Below are 26,201 nucleotides of genomic sequence, written 5' to 3' on the forward strand. Positions count from 1 at the left end.
ATGTCATCATAGTAGCAAATTTCCGTCATAGACAAACCTTGTATAAAATATGTTGAATTTGTACCTTTGAAACAACGTCAGAGCTTCAGTGTTATATCCACTATCAGAAAAAAACTATAGGCTGGGGAGTACCTCCTACTGGAGAGTTGATCTATCTACAGCTATTAATTTAGTCTCCCATCCAGGGCTTTAACCAAGCTTAGCTTTGATATTTGTCACTGGCTACTACCAATGTGCTATCATGAGAATGATTATTGAGAGACCTCTTAATAACTAAATATATTCACTGTTGTCATATAAATCATTTCAAAGGTTTAACAGAGCAAATGAAATGTAACCATGCTATATAGCATTTGCAAAGTCATCGACAGCTGTTGTTTCAATTCAACTCAGGGTTAAACTAAAAATAGACAATATATATAGGCCTAGGGTTTCAAGCTTTGGTTGATTTCTAATGTAATCTTCAAGTTAATCATTAATACAGTGGGGGGGGAAAGTATTTAGTCAGCCACCAATTGTGCAAGTTCTCCCACTTAAAAAGATGAGAGAGGCCTGTAATTTTCATCATAGGTACACGTCAACTATGACATTCAAAATGAGAATTTTTTTCTCCAGAAAATCACATTGTAGGATTTTTTATGAATTTATTTGCAAATTATGGTGGAAAATAAGTATTTGGTCACCTACAAACAAGCAAGATTTCTGGCTCTCACAGACCTGTATCTTCTTCTTTAAGAGGCTCCTCTGTCCTCCACTCGTTACCTGTATTAATGGCACCTGTTTGAACTTGTTATCAGTATAAAAGACACCTGTCCACAACCTCAAACAGTCACACTCCAAACTCCACTATGGCCAAGACCAAAGAGCTGTCAAAGGACACCAGAAACAAAATTGTAGACCTACACCAGGCTGGGAAGACTGAATCTGCAATAGGTAAGCAGCTTGGTTTGAAGAAATCAACTGTGGGAGCAATTATTAGGAAATGGAAGACATACAAGACCACTGATAATCTCCCTCGATCTGGGGCTCCACGCAAGATCTCACTCCGTGGGGTCAAAAAGATCACAAGAACGGTGAGCAAAAATCCCAGAACCACACGGGGGGACCTAGTGAATGACCTGCAGAGAGCTGGGACCAAAGTAACAAAGCCTACCATCAGTAACACACAACGCCGCCAGGGACTCAAATCCTGCAGTGCAGACGTGTCCCCCTGCTTAAGCCAGTACATGTCCAGGCCCATCTGAAGTTTGCTAGAGTGCATTTGGATGATCCAGAAGAGGATTGGGAGAATGTCATATGGTCAGATGAAACCAAAATAGAACTTTTTGGTAAAAACTCAACTCGTCGTGTTTGGAGGACAAAGAATGCTGAGTTGCATCCAAAGAACACCATACCTACTGTGAAGCATGGGGGTGGAAACATCATGCTTTGGGGCTGTTTTTCTGCAAAGGGACCAGGACGACTGATCCGTGTAAAGGAAAGAATGAATGGGGCCATGTATCGTGAGATTTTGAGTGAAAACCTCCTTCCATCAGCAAGGGCATTGAAGATGAAACGTGGCTGGGTCTTTCAGCATGACAATGATCCCAAACACACCGCCCGGGCAACGAAGGAGTGGCTTCGTAAGAAGCATTTCAAGGTCCTGGAGTGGCCTAGCCAGTCTCCAGATCTCAACCCCATAGAAAATCTTTGGAGGGAGTTGAAAGTCTGTTGCCCAGCGACAGCCCCAAAACATCACTGCTCTAGAGGAGATCTGCATGGAGGAATGGGCCAAAATACCAGCAACAGTGTGTGAAAACCTTGTGAAGACTTACAGAAAACGTTTGACCTGTGTCATTGCCAACAAATGGTATATAACAAAGTATTGAGAAACTTTTGTTATTGACCAAATACTTATTTTCCACCATAATTTGCAAATAAATTCATTAAAAATCCTACAATGTGTTTTCTGGATTTTTTTTTCTCATTTTGTCTGTCATAGTTGACGTGTACCTATGATGAAAATTACAGGCCTCTCTCATCTTTTTAAGTGGGAGAACTTGCACAATTGGTGGCTGACTAAATACTTTTTTTCCCCACTGTATGTTGGATTCACGTCTCCAACTAAACAAAAAATAAAAGTTAAAGAGTAGGATTAAGCCAGTGGCTCAGATGAAACTATCCAAGCAGTAGATAGGCTACATCTCCTTTAAATGTTGATATTTGGTTGTGCTGTCAACCAAACACAATTCAATATGACATTTGTAATACAGTAAATAGCCTAAAGTTAAGGCTATTTTACAAACAAATGTAACATTCAACCTTAAAATGAGTAACACATCCATGGCCACATTTTGAGGTTACTGTAACTATACATGTCTTCTTATGTAATCATATAAAGTGTGCATGTTCAACATAGCATGCATAGGTCATCATAGGTCTGTGGATATCTTCACAATTGCTGTAATAATCTGTGCAGAATCTTGAACGGCGTTGATCACTTGCACCATGTACTTTTAATGTAATCTCAACTGCAATCCAGGTCATGCTCCAGTAAATTGCTCTGTATAAAAGCGTGTGGTAACTGACTAAAATGTCAAATGTACATTTAGTTCCGCTATTAGATGAAGCACAGTGATAACACATTAATCTCTTGTATAAATAAACAAAATATCTGACATTGTATTCCCATTGGAACTTTGCTGTGCTTTTAATGGTTGAAAGCAAAGTGATAGACATTTGGGCATGGACGGCTTGTTCAATAGGGCGATATGGGCGACGCACTGCCAAACGGGAAAAGGAAGGGATTTTTTTTCTAATCAATTATATCACGGCAACAGCAGTTATCAGTGTTCACGTCTGATCTGCCAGCCACTAAATGTCAAATCAGGCTAAAGTCGTGCTTCAAATGGCCCCGCCCGTTTTTTGGGCGATTTCAGTCAGGTTGAAAATCGCCCAGAAGTCTCTCATAGCCTGTCATGTAAAATCTATTTTTTTCACATTTCAAAGCTTTCAATACATTCTCTATGGGTGTCTGTGTGCATGCACTTACGCGCTTTCGTCATACGTGACGTAACGTTGAACGTAACTAAGACAATGGCGGCTACCAGCGTCTATGTTGCGACCTGCAGTGTGGCGTTATTTTATGTTTTTAATTTGTAGACTTAGTTTACAAACATTCTGCAAACATTCTGCTTTGGACTGATCTTCGGTTTTGGACTGATCTTGTTGATCGTGTACATACCCGCTACGAACAGACTAAATAATGAAAACGCTGCTGGCAGCGGAATCCCAATACAGCTGGGAGACTTGACTGGATGACAGAGTCCCGGACAGAGAGGTGGAGCCGGCCACCTTCACCCTGGTCAGAGCGGACCGCGATCCTGGTAAGAGAGCGACTCTGTACCCCGACATTGAACTGCTTTCTGTGTCATTGAACCTTACTATTGTTGATAAAACAAGTTTACTGGAGAACGGAGAAAAAGTAGAGACTTTTGGACAAGGTGGATAATTGTATAATATAAGGCAGTTTATTCAGAGGTAAAGATATCTGGAATCGCGTGCACGGACCCGTTCGTCAAACTCGTAGGGAGTTTATCAGAAGAGCCCCTAAACATTGTGTGCTGACATTTTATACAATAAAATGAAGTAGGTTGAATCTAGTAGTTCTGATCTTCTGATTGGTCCTGATGAGTTGGGCGATGTCACCTCCAGGTGACATCGTCACTGTTGTCACTGTTGCATTGGCTCTGAGTCGGGTTCTCTGTCTTCAGATGTTCAGCCTAAGAGAAGAGGATTTGTGTGTGTGTGTGTGTGTTTGTTATCAGTGTGTGTGTGTGTGTGTGTGTGTGTGTGTTTGTTATCAGTGATGATGTGTGTGTGTGTGTGTGTGTTTATCAGTGATGATGTGTGTGTGTGTGTGTGTGTGTGTGTGTGTGTGTGTGTGTGTGTGGGTGTGTGTGTGTGTGTCCTCAGGGCAAGAACTCGTGAGTTGGAAGAACTGAGAGACCTATGGCGTGGGTGTTATCCTTAGCCACCTGCTGACAAGGCTGACAAGATAGGACTCTTGTTCATTGTATTGAATACAAAGGCCCAACACAAAATGGGTCATGCACAAGATTTTAGTCAGACCAAGCTATAACATTATATATTTACTACGACAGTACATTCAACCAAAAGCTAATATAACAAAGGCATCAGAGATTATTTATAATCTGTCACAGAAACTGGAATCCATCTCCCCAGATCAGTCAATAAATGCTTCTGGTATTGACTTATATGCTGCCCCTGTCTTCATGTTGTTGCTGGACATATCTTTTTTAAAATGTGTGTAGGTCACCTAAATCATCAGAAAAATTGCCCCTCCTGAGAATTTTTTCAGGAGCCGCCACTGTAGGTCAGTAAAATACAGTACAGTACTGTACAGTAGGCCTAGAGTTTAGTACAGTACAGCAGAGCACACTAGAGTAGAGTACAGTATAATTTACTGTACTGTACAGTACAGTGCTGAACTCTACTCTACTGTACTGTACTCTACTCTAGTGTGCTGTACTGTACTGTACTGTACTATATTCTACCGTAGTGTGCTGTGCTCTTCTGTGCTGTACTGTGATTGATACAGATTTGGTCCGGTCCGGGCCATCCAAATGTGGTCTTGTTTGGGGGCGGAGTTCATTAGAATAATAGCCAGTATGTAGAATAAAACCCAAACAAGCAAATGAGGATGTTACATTTTTCTACCTTTGTGTACTTATTCAGGATACATCACCATTAAGGGAATGACGCTCATAATTATGCATTTATGTATAGTACAGATCAGGGACCCATGATGTAATATTGTTACCGGGTGTTAATCCACTTTATTTACTATAGTTCAATAACCAAAATATATTATTTTAAACTCAAGTTGTCATATTATAGCTGACACCCCATTCTTTCTGCAGACATCTTTGAATCTTAATTCGGGGTAGATCTTTAACAGAGTTTTTGGAAAAAATGGTCACAAAAAACTAAGGGAGATTTTGCCATCATTCTGTTACCAAACATTACATCTGCCCTGTTCTTCGAGTAAATGTGTTTTTGTAAAATTTTGTGTGGAAATTGTTAAAAGTAGTACTTGTGTATAGAGTTGTATGGTTTGTTTAACTTTGCAATCAATGGTTTTGTTTGGCATACTTTTAAAGTCTCAGCGTCATTCTATTACCACGGAATTGCCCGCCTACAAAAAGTCCACATTTATTCAACCATGGTTATAATAACTACCTCTTAGAATGAATTTAATATTTATTCCACTTATCCCAGTTGCAATTTCTCCCTCATATAATCATAACCCCTACATGTTAACCATTTCCTTACCACCACAAAACTGGCTTTTTTGCTTTAATTCAGAGAGGAAGAGGTGAAGCAAGAGGTTTTACTCTGCCCGAAATCTATCCCATGAAAAAAATAAGCCACGAAGTGAGGAATAAATATAATAACCTGTTTTAGCATTGACTTTGCCATTGAAGGCTTCCACCATTTTAAAGTAGTCAACTGGGTGGGGATTCCTATCAGTTGGGAGCAATCAACCAATGAAGAAGAAGAAAATGGACTACTTTAAAATGGAGATACCCTCAATGCGCTGCCCATGCTGTCACAGACGCTACAATGGCACAGGTACAAAGATGAGTCCTCTTTCTATCTCTATGGCCTGTTGTTCACACGTGTATCTGCCCTCTAATTGGCTAGAATGGTCCCACCTGATCTCGCCTCCTCCCGCCTGCCTTCCATCTTTGAGGACATGTATTTCCATTGTTAGAGCGGTCACTCGAATATCTTGTCAATATAATAAACAATCTTTGTGTTTGTGCATGCACTTTGCATACCCGGAAATAGTGTGAGGGGGTGGACCGGCCGGGTGAGAGAGATAGGATAGGAAGGTGATTGTTTCGTTACAGTGTCACTCTCGCCATCCCGGGGGCCCTCGAGGGGAAATGCCATTTATTGTTTAATCTTATTTGCGACAGCGGTGCTGTGTTTTTATTAATGTTGGATTATTCACCGTGGAATGAGCAACCCTTGCGATACGTTTTTGGGGCATTTTTTCTTCATTTTCGTGACGCAAGCGCGTACCAAAGTACAGAGAAAAAAAGCTAACATGAGCGAAGTGGAAAAACGTATCTATCATGAACTAATCGATTGCAGTTATTTGGTTATTTAAATTGTTCTAATCAATTCAGTAATAACCTGCTAGTCCAATAAGAGAGAGCCGCGATTCGACTGATTCATTGACACCTAATGTCATGATTTGATGTCGAGAAGAATCTAATTCAAGAGAACACAAGTTATTTATGGTAAAAACCTACAAACAATGTAATATACTTTCAATATGTAAGATATTATATCTTACATATTCATATATAGCCTATATTATATTTTCGAACGCACTGTCCCATGTCACATTCAATATCAATAGAAATAGTTGCGTTTGCGTTATTGGTGTAATTTGTGTCAAACCAACTGAAGGATGACTGTCAAACTGGACTTTGAAGAGTGTCTCAAAGACTCCCCCCGATTCAGGTAGGTCTAGATTAACCCTTGAAAAACATTTTTAATGACTTAGGTAACAGTCTACAAATAGGCATTATTCATTCAGTTACATTGTAAGGTGAGAGCTTATTTGTAAATGCTGCATTCAGTTATGTGACTACCAATTTATTACAGTTACAAGAAGTTATAATACCTGATTAAAGGGTAGGCCTGTGTAGGTCTACTCTATGATTTTGTAATACATTATTCAGATAGTTTCAGAGCTGCCACATGTCCACATAGGGTAAAAGTATGACATCCTGCTTGCATCATCCCTAACAGTGAGGAAATAGAAAAGTGAAGACATTCTTTTTTTATTTCAAAACTACCTGTACAATCTTATCCTGGGTTGGCATATTGGTCTACAGTGTAGTAGGCTACAGCATTGTAGTTCAGCACAACCACATGATAAACTTGTCAAATGAGTGTCAGCCCTGCAGATAGTTTGGGGTCTTGCCTCATGCTTGGGGTCAGATTTGTCACTGCAATGAGTCGAAATTAGTTTCTTTGGGCATTGACACTGCGGCGAGACACTGCCTTTTCTCATTGATGGGACTGGCTTTGTGTGCTGGAATGAAAGATAATTGATACAACTTAATACAACTAAAATGGCTTTTTCATTGGTAGCACTGGTGCTCCCAACTTTAAAATGTTAGTTAAAACAAATATGATACAAATGTAACAACCGCCGCACCTGAAGCGAAACATAAATCTAACAACCGTGCTTGCTCCCAACGGCAAATATAGAATGTTGCCATTCAATGGATAAGGTGCATTGGTGCTAATCAAAATTATAGGTCACACAGCACAATATTTAGGAGCATATGCCACCAAGATGGTTACAAGCCCAGGTTGTAAGTCAATGTAGGAATGCAGCACACCAACCTCTGCCTGGTCTATTCTCTTTCAGTCAAAATATAGCTTTTATTTTAACTCTAAAAGGAACACAACATAAAACCAAAAGGGAAGTGGATTTTTTGGTTTTGAATGTAGCTAATAAATGAGGTTTGTTGCTTTGGGTGTGCCTCCCTTTTTTTTAGCTGGCAGATCAGAAGAAGTGACAGTGGTTAGACTCTTACTCTCTCTTGTCTTTTCTTTCTTTCTCAATCTTTTGCTGTTTGATATTTTCTTAATTCTTGTTTGGTTAACCTTGCAAGTTTTTTGAAGAGCTTTTATCTCTCTTTCTCCATCTCTTGCTCTCTTTCTCTTTCGTTCTCTCTTTCTCTCTCTCTCTCTCTCTCTTTCTATCTCTTTCTTTCTCTTCTCGCTCTCTTCCTCATTCTTGGCTCATGGTCTCTCTGGGAGGAACACACAGTGTCGGAAAGTTTGACTTGTTGTGGCAGTCATTGGTGCATTCTGCAGCGGTGAGGTCTCATTTGACCGAGAAGAGAGCGAGAGAGAGGTGGAGGAGGAGAAAAAGAGGGGGAGGAGAAGGTTTTAGATGAAAGCCATGGTCGAACTCTGGTAGGCCTTCATATTCACACACAGCTAGTGTGGTGGACTGGAGAGGGTGACGTTTGGAGAAAAGAGGCTTTGAAAGACTAGAAAAGAGAGAAGTGAAAGAAGGATAGAGGAGAGAGGGACATCTCGGGAAATATGTATTGAAAGAGGAAAAGAGATGCTACCGTAGTGTACATACACACAGAGGCAGAGTGCTTGGGGTAGAGCTTCAAACATCTGCCTCCCGTTGCTAGGTAACCGGGGGCGGCCTGGGCTTGTGGAGTGGAACAGGAAGTGAAGCAAGAGTTATTGAGGTGATAAACAAGAGACAGGAAGTGTGTTTTTTGGGGGTGGATCGCTGTGGAAACTTGAGGTTTCTCTCTCTCAGGTGCACTTACTCATACAAATGCACAGATGCATTCCGTTTAATCACCTTAGTATCACGTTACAGACACACACACATTCAGAGGGTAACGAATACAATGTGTGTCTGACACAGGCTTTGTTCCATCCATCTTCAATTCTATCTTTGCCCTTCTTCAAAGTTATCTTTTTCTATCTTACTCTCTCCACCAAACCTTTCTCAGTCCTGTATTGGTACCCCTGTCATGCCTGGCTAGGCCCATTTCAATATGAATGATACTCAGCGAAATAAACTGCAGCCACTGTCTCTACTACACTACCAGCAGACAAACAGATGCGCTCTCTCTCTCTCTCTCTCTCTCTCTCTCTCTCTCTCTCTCTCTCTCTCTCTCTCTCTCTCTCTCTGCTGCTCTCCTTCTCTCTCTTTTTGTATTTTTCTTTGTGCACTTTCTCAGTAACTGTCTGTCTTTGGTGGAAGGCAGCGGAAACCACACTGTTGGGCCGTTGATGTGAGAAAGAACAGAGGAGATACTGAATCACAGACTAACAGTCACAGCAGTCACAATATCCTTCCACTGCCCTTCTGACAGGCCCATTTATAAACTCTACTAGATATCATTTGAAGAATCATGTGTACTGTTGGTGATTGAACTCTCATGACGTCTGATATTACAGGCAAATAAACGTAATGGAGCCACAGCAATTCTTACTGTAGAACTGATAACATTGTGCATGCAGCTCAACATTCAGACCAGTATGGTGTTGCCCAAGGAGGGTGTGGATGCATAAGACAAGACCCTCTGCCTGTGGTGATGTGGCTTAATGTGTGTCTGTTTCATCCAGGGCTGCCATTGAAGTGGTGGAAGGAGATGTCTGTGAATTGGAGACACGATTAGAAAAGGTGAGAGAGTCATACACACACACACAAAGTCCCCACTTTTCCATTATGCTCCCAGTATCAAACCACTACTTCTATAAACACACCCAGCCATCCATACCGTAGAGGAAGTAGTTGTTGGACAGGGTCAGTTTCTTCCTCTGAGTAGTGACTATGAACTGTGAGAGACATGGTGGTGTTTCACCTGAGTTGAAGGGAACTAACTCCAGTGCTGCTTCCCCACTCTATTGTTACCAGAGAAACGTAACTGACCACACAATGTACTTTCAATCACTTGATATTCCTAATTCCCTAAAGGGATTGGTGCACATAACATTTTCAGATGCATACTTTGGCAATCAAATGTCAGATTCCTGTGAGTCTCAACCTATTCTGCGTCTGGACAATGTTACACCATGTCATATTGAAATCTTATGTCATGCTGTATGCATTGCAGTGTGTTTTGATGTCTTTTGCAACATGGAATTGTGTTGTGTTGAATCCTGACACATTGTGTTATTGTGTAGCTGGTGAAGCAGTGCCACTCCATGCTAGAGGCTGGCAGGGCCTACTGTCAGACCAGCAAGAGCTTTGTCACAGGGCTCAAAGAGCTGGGCCACCACTGTTCTGGGGACAACATGATGGGGGTGAGTCTATAGAGATGCTGGGTAGTACACTCTAACCACTGATTTGGGATCAGTGTAGGAGGGACCTATCTGTATATAGGGCTATTACATAGTGTTGTGTTAAGTTATGGTTAGTGTTATATCCTAATGTCTTTATCATAGTACATTCTTATCAAGGGAAGGGCAGCAGGTAGTCTGGCGATGAAGAGCGTTGGGACAGTAACCAAAAGATGACTGGTTCGAATCCCCGAGCCGACTAGGTGAAAAATCTGTCTGTGCCCTTGAGCAAGGCATTTAACCCTAATTGCTCCTTTAAGTCACTCTGGAAAAGAGCGTCTGCTAAATGACTAAAATGTAAGTGGAAGTTCTATTGTATTCAATCATTGATAAATAAGTTAAACTCATTCCATGTTCTTTTCTCGTAGGAGTGTTTGGAGAAATTCTCCCAGAAACTGGCAGTGATTCTGGAAGCTCAGGGGGTGAGTTGGACTCCTCTACTGTGCATCGCTTGCCATCAACATTAGTTACTGTAGCAACCACTTTTAAATGTCAGGTGTCTCTGAGTATCTTTCTCTTTCTCTGCCCCTATCTCTCTCCCTCTACCACCCCCCCCCCCCCGCTCTCGCTCGCTCTCCATCTACCCCACCCCCCTTCTTTCCCTCTATTTCTCTCTCACTCTCTCTCTCTCTTTTTCTCCAAGGAAGTGATTGAGACCACACAGAAGTCGGTGAAGTTGAAACTGCAGAGTTTTGTGAAAGAGTGAGTTAGTCTGGCACTCCTTCTGTTTCAAACCACTACCAGAGACTGCTGTCACAACATCCCCCAGTCCCACCCACATCTTTATGGGCCACATTCATTCATCTCTCTCTCCTAATGCCCCCTCCCCTTCTCCCAGGGACGTGCGTCGGTTCAAGGAAGTGCGTAAGGAGTTTGAGCGGGGCAGTGAGAGTCTGGAGGCGGCGTTGAGCAGGAACGCTCAGGCCCCCCGGGGGAAGCAGCACGAGGTGGAGGAGGCCAGCCATGCCCTCCTCAATACCCGCAAGACCTTCCGTTCCGGGGCCCTCGACTACGTACTACAGGTGAGGTCATCAAAGCTGGAGGATGAGAGTGTATTTTGGGGAAGGTCAAAACTGGGTGATTGATGGAAAGTATGCTAGAGACAAAACATTAACTTACACACTGACATGGACGCGCTCACATACACTGGGCCTGGTTTGAAGTGGTTTGCCTGGAATTGAATTACAGACTAGTGTTGAAACTATCAGTTGTAGACTCCAGCTCAATTGGGAATCTTGTTCATTACACTGCTTGCTTTCCGTTTGAGAACATGACCCTACTGGAAGGCCTCAAACAAAATACTAGAAATAATTTTACATAACAGATTTGTCAGGAGGACCAGGATATATTTCTAACAAATGGCATTGATAAAATATGCAGCAGCACCTCCCCTTAGTGTCATGTGTTTTGCTGTGGTGAATGCTAACAGCATTGCCTAAGGGTTTCCCCTGTAGCAGGCTGGTAAATATTAATACCCAGTGGTTTGTACTAGCAGCTGCAGTCATACCAACACACATGTTCTGTCCCCTCCTATTCACTCACTCGTCCTCTCTCCTAGATCAATGTCATCGAGGCCAAGAAGAAGACCGACATCCTGATGGCGGTGAGTTTCATGATGTGGGAACTTTTATCATTGGGAATATTGTAAGTGTCGCATGGTTGAGTCCACATGTGAGTGTCTAATAATTAGTTTACTTGAGCAGTTGTTGAGTTGTCTTTGTGGCATGTATTGTTTAGTCTGATCGTATGATGATGCTTTATTCTGTGTTTTTCTGTCAGATGGTGTCTATGATGGAAGCCCAGTCCCAGTTCTTCCAACAAGGTCACCAGTCCCTCTCGGAGCTGGCAGACTATCGACGCACCCTGAGTGAAGAGGTAACAAGGACACGTGGGTGAATGAGCGGGAAAGGGAGAAGTGCGTTGGATAAACCAAATTCATGAAGGAGGAAGAGATCTGTTCAAGTGTGTTCTTCAGATGTTGACATTAGCGAACAGAGAGGGTGAGGTAAAATAGTTTGAGAGTGAGTGGAAGAGAAGAGAGGAATGAATTATTCTCTTAGATCAGGGTTCCTAACCTTTGTTTCCCAGGGCTCTCTTTTTTTACATTTGAAAAATGTCACGCCGCAACCCCCTCCCCTTTTAAAAATGGTATTATTGTTTATTGAGATAGTCTATAATAAATACACCACCAGCTTGCTTTTGTTTAATTTGAGGGACCTAAGAATTTGTTTGTTTTTAAGCTAATTTCCTGCAATTTTTCGTAGTTTAACAAGACTCATTACATCTTTTAGATAGATAGGCTATTTAATTTATAAGGAAAAAACCCCTAGACCTGATTTCCCCAAATGTTATTCCGCTACCAAATATGATTTCTATGTTTTCAATTTAATTATAAACTCAGCAAAAAAAGAAACGTCCTCTCACTGTCAACTGCATTTATTTTCAGGAAACTTAACATGTGTAAATATTTGAATGAACATAACAAGATTCAACAACTGAGACATAAACTGAACAAGTTCCACAGACATGTGACTAACATAAATTGAATAATGTGTCCCTGAACAAAGGGGGGGTCAAAATCAAAAGTATCAATCAGTATCTGGTGTGGCCACCAGCTGCGTTAAGTACTGCAGTGCATCTCCTCATGGACTGCACCACATTTGCCAGTTCTTGCTGTGAGATGTTACCCCACTCTTCCACCAAGGCACCTGCAAATTCCCAGACATTTCTGGGGGGAATGGCCCTAGCCCTCACCCTCCGATCCAACAGGTCCCAGACGTGCTCAATGGGATTGAGTTCTGGGCTCTTCGCTGGCCATGGCAGAACACTGACATTCCTGTCTTGCAGGAAATCACGCACAGAACGAGCAGTATGGCTGGTGGCATTGTCATGCTGGAGGGTCATGTCAGGATGAACCTGCAGGAAGGGTACCACATGAGGGAGGAGGATGTCTTCCCTGTAACGCCTGCAATGACAACAAACTCAGTCCGATGATGCTGTGACACACCGTCCCAGACCATGACGGACCCTCCACCTCCAAATCGATCCCGCTCCAGAGTACAGGCCTCTGTGTAACGTTCATTCCTTCGACGATAAACGCAAATCCGACCATCACCCCTGGTGAGACAAAACCGAGACTCGTCAGTGAAGAGCACTTTTTGCCAGTCCTGTCTGGTCCAGCGACGGTGGGTTTGTGCCCATAGGCGATGTTGTTGCCGATGATGTCTGGTGAGGACCTGCCTTACAACAGGCCTACAAGCCCTCAGTCCAGCCTCTCTCAGCCTATTGTGGACATTCTGAGCACTGATGGAGGGATTGTGCGTTCCTGGTGTAACTCGGGCAGTTGTTGTTGCCATCCTGTACCTGTCCCGCAGGTGTGATGTTCGGCTGTTCCGATCCTGTGCAGGTGTTGTTACACGTGGTCTGCCACTGCGAGGACGATCAGCTGTCTGTCCTGTCTCCCTGTAGCGCTGTCTTAGGCGTCTCACGGTACGGACATTGCAATTTATTGCCCTGGCCACATCTGCAGTCCTCATGGCTCCTTGCAGCATGCCTAAGGCACGTTCACGCAGATGAGCAGGGACTCTGGGCATCTTTCTTTTGGTGTTTTTCAGAGTCAGTAGAAAGGTCTCTTTAAGGTCCTAAGTTTTCATAACTGTGACCTTAATTGCCTACCGTCTGTAAGCTGTTAGTGTCTTAATGACCGTTCCACAGGTGCATGTTCATTAATTGTTTATGGTTCATTGAACAAGCATGGGAAACAGTGTTTAAACCCTTTTACAATGAAGATCTGTGAAGTTATTTGGATTTTTACGAATTATCTTTGAAAGATAGGGTCCTGAAAAAGGGAAGTTTCTTTTTTTGCTGAGTATACATATTCTCTTTTACAGAAAGTTAATAGATCAATTGATAGCGACGAGTCACACATTGTATAAGATGACTTCCCAAGCAAAGTCCAATTTCTTTGACCCCTCGACTTTAGAAGGTCGTAGCTCAGCTTCTGAATGTCATAGAGACTAACCAAAGATATCGTGTCTTCCTCTTCCGCTTGTTTCTATCCTAAAGCATCACAGATTTATGCATAGTTTTAGATCAGTATAAACAATCACGAATTGTAAAAAATCAAGGAAGGTCCCGCTACCCCCTCGCGAAACGTTGGCACACCCCTATTTGGGGCATTCCCCATAGGTTGGGAACACATGTCTTAGATGGATGGTGAAATGGTTTATTCTAGCAGTTGATTCCATGGACTAATTAGTACATGAGTCCTAACAATGTGGTCCAGAGGAACGAGGAAGTCACAAGGTGAAGTCCCTCTCATTGTGACAGGAAACAGTGTGGGCACCATCAACAGGAAATATTTCACATGACTTGGAAAGTGTTTGTGTGTGCGCCTGCCTGCGCATGTGTTTGTCAAATTGTCATACAGTAACCTTAGTGCTACGCTGGATGGGCACAGTAGAATAACTGGAAGTGCTGCGAAACATGGCGCTCTAGGCCTGCAGTCAACAGTAGACTACAACTAACCGGAAGGTTAATTAGTCTGCAAGTCAGAGAGCAGCTTGAAACTGGAAGGCAAGTCACTGGACCATTTAAAGCCACAAAGACTGGTTTAGCTCTTCCTGCAGTTACAGGAAATGGTGAAAGAGTGGGAGGCGGAATGAGAGAGAAAGATTGAGAGAGGGAGAAAGTAAAAATAGCTGCAGAAGTTGCTTAAAGACTGCTGGATCATCTGAAATCTTTATGAGAAAGTAAAGCTGCTATATGAAGCTGCTGGAGGGTTTTCCTCGATCCAGCGTCCGGAAGTTGGGAGAGGTTCAGCACTTCCTCCTTCATGTTTTCCCCAGAGGAGGAAGTCTGGAGTGGTGGACTCCCTGACCTCCACATGAACTCTGTACAAGCCTGAAGCCTTTTATTTCCTAGCCTGATTTTCCTAAACAGTTTCTACATTAATCTTTACAACTCTACATCAAAAACATACTGTCCAGAATACTGTGTACATTATTGTCTTTATTTAGTACCCTGACTGTACTGACGTATCATGTTGAACTGCTGTGTGTCATTTAGGATAATGTGCAACATTTGAAACATTTTAAATAATTAATTCTAGGGCTGTGACCATACCAGTATAGCAAAAATAAATTCCATGGCAAAAATGAAAACTCAAAGCAGACCAAACTCTTTGGTCCTTTTAAAAACCTGCTTTATGTAAAATATTGTGCGCTATAGCTTGGAAAATAAATAAATGTGACTCTAGATGATAACATAATGATGTTTGTTTCCAACATTAGGGCGGTTAAATCTGCTTCGTGTTTTGTTTGCTGGCCCTATTGGATTCTGTGTTTTGAAATCAAATTGATTGTGCCTGACTTTCTGTCTCTTACACAGCACACTCAACTAGTGTTGAATTCCGCCAGGGAGAAGAGAGACATGGAACAGAGACACGCTGCCATTAAGAAAAAGGTAAACACTACTGGAACCAAATCTGACAGTAAAGAAAGAAGGTAAACACTGACCACCAAGATGGCTGCCATGTGATTACACTAGCTCTCCAACCTGTATGGATATTGACAGGCAGACCTTATGACATTTTCTTTCAAATAGCTTGGGGATCTACTGGTATCACTGCGTGAAAATGATATTTACGTCCTGATACTAACGTTCCTTCCCTACAGTCATGTTTATGTTTGTGTTGTGTGGGTAGGATGTCTCGTATGATAACTCCTTAATGGATTTCTGTGCTGATGCACCCAACGGTATCGCCATGGAGGGCTACCTGTATAAGAGAGCTAGCAATGCCTTCAAGACCTGGAGCAGGTATGTTACCTTACCTCTCTCTCTTTCTATGTATCTGTGCTATGTTGTTCTCTCCCTCTTTAACTTTGTCTCTCCTCTCTCTCTCTCGCTTTCCTCTCTCCCTCACTTTCTTGCCACGTTCAAAACAACTAGGAACTCGGAAATCTCGGACTTCAGTGCGTTGAAAACAGCTGGGAACTAGTAAAAAAAGAGCTCTGACTGGGAAAAATCTATTTGAATGGTCATCCAACTCGGGAACTCTGGCCTCTTTCTAGAGCTCAGTCTTTCCGATCACTGATGTCATGATTCGACCTCATTTCCCAGATGTTTTGAATGCAGCGTCTCCCTCTGTCTCTCTCTCTCGCTCTTGGATATTTCACTGCTTTTTCTTTCCACCCATTATTTGACCCTCTTCTGCTCTAGTTGTTTTGTGCCCAGATAGGTTTTTAACGCTTCAGCCTAGGAAGGTGATTGCATGATTCATTCTCATCTCCTTCTGATCTCCTGTCTCACGTCTGTAGGCGCTGGTTCTCTATCCAGAAAAATCAACTGGTCTATCAGAAGAAATTCAAGGTGAATTTTTGAAAGCCACTGCTTCACTTTTCAATGCATTTTTAATAGCAATCCATGCAGACACAAAGAGAATAAAACACACACACACACAGTCTGACTGTGTCCGATTCTCTCTCTCTCAGGAGCAGCCCACCGTGGTGATGGAGGACCTACGTCTGTGTACAGTGAAGGTCTGCGCTGACAACGAGAGGCGATTCTGCTTTGAGGTGGTCTCCCCATCCAAGTGAGTGTACTGTGTGTGTACAAGCAGTTTGTCTGTTTGTTGATGTTGCTATTGATGTTTGTTTTGGGTGTGTGTTATTTACATAGTAATCGTGTGTGTGTGTGTGTGTGTGTGTGTGCAGGAGCTGTCTGTTGCAGGCAGACTCCGAGCGTCAGCAGCAGGGTTGGATCAGTGCCGTCCAGAACAGCATAGCCTCAGCTTTCCAGGAACGCAGAGAAGACCCACACAGCCCAGTGAGAACACACACACATTATTCACTCTGTGTTGGGGAGCAGTGAACTACATTTAGTTCAGCTAGTAATTGAACTACATTTTGCAGTAGCTTGGTGGTAGTTGAACTAAATTCAAATCTAGGTAGTGTTTTCAGTAGTTAAATACCTTTTTGTTATGTAGTGGTGTAGCTAACTACTGGAACTACTTTTATTTAAAAATATATATATTTATTAGCAGCCCTGCCTAATTCTCACTTGAAACATATGTCTTGTGTTTAATAGCCTAAATTACACATTCTGTTAACATATGACCGCAAAGTGATCTGTTCTTGCAATTTGTAGTCTATTATATTTCAGATTTACATATGATCATTTTCACGAAGTAGTTTGTTTTTCAAAGTAACTTTAGTAAAGTAAACTATACTCTTAGGGTAGCTTTAGTGTAGCTTAACTTCTTCCAGTGTGAAGTAATTGGTAGCTTGGTAGACTGTATTTAGCTTCCCCAACACACTACACTTCTGTGTTTTCAGAAGCAGAGTTGTAGCTCAATGTCTACAGAAAGTGCAGTGATCAACACTCCCATTCCATATGTTTGTGTGTACATCTCTCTCCCTCTCCCCCTCTCTCACAGAGGGAGCGTTGCAGCTCAGTGTCAGGGGGCAGCCCAGGAGGAGGAGGGCTGTGTGGGGATCAAGAGAAGACGGGGGGCCGCGAGGCTCTGGATCAGGTCCAGGCCATCCCGGGGAACAGGCAGTGCTGCGACTGTGGAGAGCCCGGTCCGGACTGGGCCTCTATCAACCTGGGGATCACCCTCTGTATCGTCTGCTCCGGGATACATAGGTAGGATACACACACACACGCACACACACACACACTAATATGTAACTAACTCCCTTCTTCTGTGTCCTTCTGACAGGAGTCTGGGCGTCCATTTCTCCAAAGTACGCTCCCTCACCCTGGACTCCTGGGAACCAGAGCTGGTCAGGGTAAGACTATGGACATGCTCTAAGCAGATATGGGCTTTCTTGAAGAAAATAAGATCTTAATTCATTGCTTTTTTCATGTAATGTAAAGACAACTCTTAAAGCTGCAATGTGTAACTTTTTGGGCAACCTGACCAAATTCACATAGAAATTAGAGTTTTAGATCTGTCATTCTTATTGAAAGCAAGTCTAAGAAGCAGTAGATCTGTTCTATGTGCGTTATTTTTGCGTCTTTTACTTTCAGTTTTGTACACCAGCTTCAAACAGCTGAAAATACAATATTTGTGTTTATTGAAAATACATTTCACAGCAGTTTAGATGGTACAATGAATGATTCACTACACTTGCTTGTTTTGTCACATAAACTGAAATTAGGCAAACTATTCCAATTTTTGCAACCATGAAATGGCAGAGAGATATCTGCATATTGCACCTTTTTAAAGTAAGTAATTATGTCCCCCCTCTCTCTCTGTGTCCTGTAGTTGATGTGTGAGTTGGGGAACACAGCCATCAACAGGATCTACGAGGCGCGGATTGATGAGATCACCATCAAGAAACCCCACCCATCCAGTCCAAGGTATGAACTCTCATCTCATTCCCACGCTCATCTTCATTCCTCGGGTCCTGAGTCATCACCCTTTATTGACACATTCAATCTCACACAGACAGTAAAGATTTCCTAGCGTTACAGTGTGATTTGATTAAATGTTTATTAAGGATAGTGGAACAGAACGTTCAGATATAAATATATTGTACAGACCGGACATGATTCTCTGTTGTATGTAGAGTAGTTATATACATTACATTTCTATCTGCAACATTCTAAAAATCTCACATTCTATTGAACATGCACCTGGTATAAAAATTCACCCTTCATCCCCTCCTGGTGTCATAAACTTGAAACTGCAGGGAGATTTTGATTTTTTTTGTTACACTATATATACAGTGAGGGAAAAAGGTATTTGATCCCCTGCTGATTTTGTACGTTTGCCCACTGACAAAGAAATGATCAGTCTATAATTTTAATGGTAGGTTTATTTGAACAGTGAGAGACAGAATAACAACAAAAAAATCTAGAAAAACGCATGTCAAAAATGTTATAAATTGATTTGCATTTTAATATACATTTACATTTCAGTCATTTAGCAGACGCTCTTATCCAGAGCGACTTACAGTTAATGAGGGAAATAAGTATTTGACCCCTCTGCAAAACATGACTTAGTACTTGGTGGCAAAACCCTTGTTGACAATCACAGAGGTCAGACGTTTCTTGTAGTTGGCCACCAGGTTTGCACAAATTTTAGGAGGGTTTTGTCCCACTCCTCTTTGCAGATCTTCTCCAAGTCTTTAAGGTTTTGAGGCTGACGTTTGGCAACTCAAACCTTCAGCTCCCTCCACAGATTTTCTATGGGATTAAGGTCTGGAGACTGGCTAGGCCACTCCAGGACCTTAATGTGCTTCTTCTTGAGCCACTCCTTTGTTGCCTTGGCCGTGTGTTTTGGGTCATTATCATGCTGGAATACCCATCCACGACCCATTTTCAATGCCCTGGCTGAGGGAAGGAGGTTCTCACCCAAGATTTGACGGTACATGGCCCCGTCCATCGTCCCTTTGATGCGGTGAAGTTGTCCTGTCCCCTTAGCAGAAAAACACCCCCAAAGCATAATGTTTCCACCTCCATGTTTGACGGTGGGGATGGTGTTCTTGGGGTCATAGGCAGCATTCCTCCTCCTCCAAACCCGGCGAGTTGAGTTGATGCCAAAATGCTCGATTTTGGTCTCATCTGACCACAACACTTTCACCCAGTTCTCCTCTGAATCATTCAGATGTTCATTGGCAAACTTCAGACGGGCCTGTATATGTGCTTTCTTGAGCAGGGGGACCTTGCGGGCGCTGCAGGATTTCAGTCCTTCACGGCGTAGTGTGTTACCAATTGTTTTCTTGGTGACTATGGTCCCAGCTGCCTTGAGATCATTGACAAGATCATCCTGTGTAGTTCTGGGCTAATTCCTCACTGTTCTCATGATCATTGCAACTCCACGAGGTGAGATCTTGCATGGCGCCCCAGGCCGAGGGAGATTGACAGTTATTTTGTGTTTCTTCCATTTGCGAATAATCGCACCAACTGTTGTCACCTTCTCAACAAGCTGCTTGGCGATGGTCTTGTAGCCCATTCCAGCCTTGTGTAGGTCTACAATCTTGTCCCTGACATCCTTGGAGAGCTCTTTGGTCTTGGCCATGGTGGAGAGTTTGGAATCTGATTGAATGATTGCTTCTGTGGACAGGTGTCTTTTATACAGGTAACAAGAGTGTGCTCCTAATCTCAGCTCGTTACCTGTATAAAAGACAACATGTGAGCCAGAAATCTTTCTGATTGAGAGGGGGTCAAATACTTATTTCCCTCATTAAAATGCAAATCAATTTATAACATTTTTGACATGCGTTTTTCTGGATGTTTTTGTTGTTATTCTGTCTCTCACTGTTCAAATAAACCTATCATTAAAATTATAGACTAATCATTTCTTTGTCAGTGGGCAAACGTACAACATCAGCAGGGGATCAAATACTTTTTTTCCCTCACTGTACATGCATACTGCTAAATGCAGGCTATCCTTTTTCTTTACTCAATATGACAATCTTAGTTCTGCTCAAATCTTTAATATATATCGGTTACATTATCTAGCTTCCTCTTTTCCTCTCCTCTGCTGCACCCCAGACAGGAAGTTAAACAGGTACAAGACGACGGCTGTGGTTTGTGTCGTAAACTAAACTGTCCCCTGGAAATGTGCTGTGCAGTTGCATGGTTTTGTGTGTGTGTGTGTGTTCAGGATGTACAGTAGTATGCATGCAATCAACTGTGTTGCAATATACTAGTACAGTGAAGCCTGGTTTGTCAAATTTGAATTGAACTGAATTTATCTGCTGTGTGATATGGTTTTATAATTACTGCATTACTGTGTATGAAATGCGTTTTGATTCTATATTTTTATAAATAAAAATGCCTTTAAGATGACACTTTAATTGTATTTTTCTCTGTCTCTCTCTCTCTTTCTCTCTCTCAGGGGTGATAAGGAGTCGTGGATTCGTTCTAAGTTTGTGGAGAAGAAGTTTATCCAGAAACTCCCAGAGACGGTTCGTAACGTTCCCCTGCGGCGCTCCAGCGCCCGGAGGAACAGAGCTAACACCCAGGAGAGGACAGCCGGTTCACGACCACCGCTCAAACCCAAACCCAACCGGGCCACCCTGCCACGTCTCTCAGGTATTGGACGGGACATACACGCTTGTCTGATTCACACTATGGGGCTGAGCTATACCGGGCTGGCCTACAGAGTTCCTTTAGCAGATCAGATATGTTTCTGCCTACAGTCTACTGATGGACTGGTAGGTGTTTTAAGTGTTTTAGGTCCTGATACAGTACACCTCTGTGTACAGGTCAGGAATGTAAACTATGCAGGTGCTGTGGGTTATTTGTGTCTGTCCAAGGGTTAGATAGCGGGATAGAATTTATGTGAAATATTGACACATTGTTGAGTCTCGCTGCATGCACAGAAGTACCTACGTACACACACAACTCATCTGTGACTAAGCGGTATGCTTGGGTACACACCCCTGTGTCTATTGTTATAAACAGCACGATAAACCTGTGATATGGTGGCCTGCTGCTATGCTGAATATCGCTCTCTCTCTCTCTGTCTCTCTCTCTGTCTCTCTCTGTCTCTCTCGCTCTCTCTGTCTCTCTCTCTCTCTCTCTCTCTCTCTCTCTCTCTCTCTCTCTCTCTCTCTCTCTCTCTTTTTCTCTTCCCCCTCAGGGCTCAACCAGAGTGACCTAATTCAAAAGAACAATGCAGACATTCACAAAGGTGATATATATATACACACACACACAACAATCCTAAACAGACATTAAAAGCACATTAAACCCCACTGTCATCCCTCATACACACAGATGGTGATGATGAAGAAGAGGAGGATCTGTCTGGTCTTCATCCCGGGGCATTGTTATATCGGTCTGCAGCGCTGCAGCATTTCCCTGTCATGGCCGACGCCCTGGCCCACGGAGCTGACGTCAACTGGGTCAACACAGCCGAGGAGTCCAGCACCCCACTCATACAAGCCGTCACCGCGGTGAGTGAGTGAGTGAGAGATCACTGTGGTGAGGACGTGAGTGGGTGTGTGTGTCTATGTTCAGAAGAGAGAAGCAGGTTTGTGTGAATTCTTACCTAACCTCTGGCCCTTGTCTCTCCAGAACTCCTTGGCAGCGTGTGAGTTCCTGCTACAGAACGGTGCCAATGTCAACACAGCCGACAGTAACGGGAGAGGACCTCTACACCACGCCACTATACTGGGACACACTGGGTAGGATGGACGCGCACACACACACACACACACACACGAACGAACGCGCACACACAGACACTAACCTGGTCTCTATCTCCCAGGCTGGTGTGTCTGTTCCTGAAGCGAGGGGCAGACTACAACGCCAGAGACAACACCCAGAAAGACCCCATCACCATTGCAGTGGAGAATGCCAACGCTGACATCGTCACCCTGTAAGTATAAGCATTAGTTGATTTGTTGACACTAGAATGATTGATTGATTGATATAGCAGATTTTCTCACTAACCTTCTACTATCCCCATGACAGGCTGAGAATCGCCAAGATGAACAAGGAGATGCGGGAGATGGACGGAGCCTTTGGCCAACCAGGTCACTCGGGGGTACAGGGAATGGGCGGGACAGGGAGTGGGATGGGCCAAACCAGGAAGGGACTTCAGGCCTTGAAGAATCAACTGAGTGGATGGGCACTCGGGGCGCAGAATGAGTAGAGAGAGGGGTATTTGCATCGTAATTGAGGGAGAGAACAGAGGGAGGAAGAGGGGTACTGCTGAGGTGCATAGGCTACTCGGCTAACTAGACATGTTCCCAGAACCCCAATGAATGTTACTGTCTAGTCCCCATTATGTTGAGGTAAAATTAAGAGATTGTTCTCTGAACTCTGAAACATTGTTACAATGTTTACAGTCAAGCATGATGTTATGTTTTGATAGATTTTCTGGAATTGTTGCTAGACCCTTCTAAGAATGTTTTCAGAAAGAACAGTCTCAGAATAAAATCTTGACAAAGAGGTTAGGGGAACGTATATGGGGAAGGTTCTTGAAACTGAGAATTGTTACTGGGTATGGACGATTTGCTGTACCTCAGTAGAGGGAGTAGAGTAAATTTAAGTTTGATTAGAGGGATAACTAGAAAACAAGGGAAATGTATGAACAAGCGGCTTCTATACTGTAGTCTTTCTGTATGTGGGAAGAGGCGGCCATTTTGGAAATATAATACTAAAGGGAAAAAAGAGGACATACTGTAGAAGAAGAAGAAGAAGAGAGGATGTTTAAAGAGAGTGTTTATGTAATGACATGTATGTCCGCTCACGAGTGAGTCCACGTTGCACTTCGATGCACAGTGAATGAACGCACCGTCAGCCATCATGCACTTTACAGCCCATGTTAGCGCTATGTAGATCCCAGTATGATAACACTGGGCAATGGCCATGTTTAACATGTATTTATACCAGTAGAGGCTGGTGGGAGGAGCTAGAGGAGGATGGGCTCATTGTAATGGCTGGAATGGAATCAATGGAACGGAGTCAAACGTGGTTTCCATATGTTTGATACCGTTCCAATATTCCATTACAGTGAGCCTGTCCTCCTATAGCTCCTCCCACCAGCCTCCACTGATTTATACCTATATGTATTGTATGATTGCACAGTATGCTTCCTGAAAAAGGAATCAGATTGTTTGGGTGCATGTACATTTTATCCACCTTGCGTAGTCTAATTTAGTCTGCTGAATGTCATTGTTATAAGCTCAGTCCAGTACCAAATGCTTTTTTCACTTGAGGGTTTTTCCATTACACTATGTTCCCCTATCCTATTGGAACCTTTTCAAACCGGTTCCTCTTTGGTCACACCTAAGCGGTTGTTATTGTGTTCAACCTGTTTCAAATACACGCTGCCACTGTTTAGCTTTGCTTTTGCTTGAGAATAACAACATTGATGCTGAGAACCTAAAGCTGTATAGAAAGTAATGAGCCACTGTCCATTTAAGTTTATTGTTTTCCAAACAGTGGCTCAGGGCCCACTAGTGTGTTGTGGCCAATCTTAGGCTGCTATCAGGACAATGCACAATGAAAAATGCTTAAACATTTGGAAACCACTGGTCTAAACCCTAGCCAGTGGACCTAGCTAATGCAACAGATTGGGGCTGGAAAGTGAACAGTGGACTCAATGGGGAGAGCTGCAACCTTACTGCGCTGTGTTGTATGAGAAAGAAAGTGTCCCATCCATTCCGTTATGGCCAAACTGTCAGCCAAGTGCAAGTTATTTACTCCATTACTGACATAACTCATAATTTCAAATAGGCCTATTTCCTGGTTTGAAATATCCTAACTCAAATAATCTGTCTGGCCCTGGAGGACTAGCGCTGTGATACCCATGTAATGTCAGTGCTCTGAGATACTCTACTTGTCTGTCAGTCTCTGATGTGCAGTGCTTTTTCATTGTCGTGTGAGCTTTTTGTGTTTGTCCAATGAGGCGACCGCCTGTTCTGCACTGCTTGCACAGTGTCCCCTGATGCCCCTGCTTAACAGTGCTACAGGTAAACGGTGTGCGTGCGTGCGTGCTTGCGTGTCTGCTTATAGTAGTAATGTGGATAAATTGAGGGAGAGAAAAGTACAGACAGCCATTTTAGCATGAACATTAAAAAAATGTCATACTCTTGCTGAATGTTCTTCTCATGTCTTGTTTTCCTTAGGTGATGAAACGTACCAGGACATCTTCAGGGACTTCTCTCACATGGCCTCTAACAACCCAGAGAAGCTCAAACGGCGCAGCACAGACTTTAAGAGTTGACCTACCCAACTGCTGTTTCTTTTGCGTACTTTTGTTCTGCTGTTTTCCTTGTCTCACACACACATTTGCTGGCCACCTGCTCTGCGTTAGGTCATAGCTCAGCTGGTCATTACTCCTAGTAAAGCCTCCAGTCCAACAGTAAGGTCTTTGTGTTTGGCTGCCAGATGAGAACACTCAGGCTAAGTGGCTACATGGGACTATTGTTGTAGGAGATAGATTAATAATGACAGCTAATACAGTAATAACTTCCCATTTTAAATGATTGATTTCATTTGATTTCCCATAGTCTTGTTGACTCGGCTATAACTATGTTTCCCACAACTAGAACAAAAAAGTGCCATTTTCTTATATTTGTATGGCTTTTTATTGAGCCTTCTCAATGTACTGTACGTTGTGACAGAAAAACAAAATGAGGGATATGTTTGAAGCAAAGGGTCAAATTGTTGTATGTGCTCTTGTACTTTTCTTCTGTGATGTTTTTTTTTTGTATTGACTGCCTGAGGTACCAGAGCTGTATTTCTTACGGACGATTAAAATACCAGAGTTAATTTAATTTGGTCTGTTTTAAGTCATTTATTATACCTAATTAGCAAGCAGTAAAACACATGTTTAATTCACTGCATCCTCCACCAATGTGTAGCAACCACTCATATCATTAAAATGTATTGAGTCAAATATGGATTTAGTTCAATTCAATTATTCATCCCTCATCCAGACACACATTTGTCAAAACGTGGATATTGGTCTTGACCATACTGTTCTTGACCATCTATATCCACTAGGTGGCAACACCATGTCATTGCAGTAACATCTGAACTTCACAAGGCACTTTTAACAACCATTAACCTATTCTTATCAATTTTCGCCTAAAATGACATACCCAAATCTAACTGCCTGTAGCTCAGGACCTGAAGCAAGGATATGCATATTCTTGATACCATTTGAAAGGAAACACTTTGAAGTTTGTGGAAATGTGAAATTAATGTAGGAGAATAACATATTAGATCTGGTAAAAGATAATACAAACAAAAAACTGGTTATTTTTTATTTTTTTAATCATCTTTGAAATGCAATAGAATGGCCACAATATAATATTGCAGTTTAGGTGCAATTTAGATTTTGGCAACTAGATGGCAGCAGTGTGTGTGCAAAGTTTCAGATCGATCCAGTGAAGCATTGCAATACTGGACTATTTCGTATCAAGTCTGCCCAAATGTGCCAAATTGGTCAATTGATACATTTTCAAGTACATAATATAGAGAACATACAAAAATGATATGCTAATACAAAATGTAAGTTTACACACTCCCAGGAATGTCATACATGATGGATCATTAGTTTATACACTAACTTTCACACATATAGATGTCCGGGCGGGGTGGGTGTGGAGCCAGAGACAGCAAGGGTTCAAACTGTAGAACCCAGTTCCTACATTTGAATATAACAATTAATTTTATCAAACAAAACTATGCTACATTCTATCTCTGGGACCCTTAGGATGACAAATCAGAGCAAGATTACTGAATGTAAGTACATTACTTACCTTCAGAGGTGAATGTATCAAACCAGTTGCCGTGATAATTTTTGTTGTTGTTGTGCA

General features: G+C 42.5%; 1 protein-coding gene across 1 annotated transcript; it reads left to right on the forward strand.

Moving 5' to 3' along the window:
- The first annotated feature begins 5,861 nt into the window (after positions 1–5,861).
- Positions 5,862–25,281, forward strand: acap1 (ArfGAP with coiled-coil, ankyrin repeat and PH domains 1). The gene is made up of 23 exons (XM_084156279.1): positions 5,862–6,537; positions 9,193–9,250; positions 9,754–9,873; positions 10,278–10,331; positions 10,553–10,611; positions 10,748–10,931; positions 11,468–11,512; positions 11,689–11,784; positions 15,298–15,372; positions 15,614–15,726; positions 16,227–16,278; positions 16,401–16,501; positions 16,623–16,734; positions 17,345–17,553; positions 17,630–17,699; positions 18,179–18,273; positions 20,759–20,955; positions 21,506–21,556; positions 21,643–21,821; positions 21,943–22,052; positions 22,136–22,246; positions 22,342–22,403; positions 24,504–25,281. The coding sequence occupies exons 1-23, from the start codon at positions 6,485–6,487 to the stop codon at positions 24,599–24,601; spliced, it is 2,304 nt and encodes a 767-aa protein (XP_084012405.1). The 5' UTR covers positions 5,862–6,484; the 3' UTR covers positions 24,602–25,281.
- The last annotated feature ends 920 nt before the right edge of the window (positions 25,282–26,201 follow it).

Source organism: Coregonus lavaretus, assembly GCF_964263955.1.
Source record: "Coregonus lavaretus genome assembly, chromosome: 39".
Taxonomy (NCBI): Eukaryota; Metazoa; Chordata; class Actinopteri; order Salmoniformes; family Salmonidae; genus Coregonus; species Coregonus lavaretus.

What these genes read in the sequence shown, in the direction of transcription:
- acap1 (XM_084156279.1), top strand. Translation starts at nt 6,485, where the DNA reads ATGACTGTCAAACTGGACTTTGAAGAGTGTCTCAAAGACTCCCCCCGA. An exon ending in CTGGGGACAACATGATGGGG is followed by an intron (nt 9,874 to 10,277) that starts GTGAGTCTATAG and finishes CTTTTCTCGTAG; the next exon opens with GAGTGTTTGGAGAAATTCTC. An exon ending in ACTATACTGGGACACACTGG is followed by an intron (nt 22,053 to 22,135) that starts GTAGGATGGACG and finishes TCTATCTCCCAG; the next exon opens with GCTGGTGTGTCTGTTCCTGA.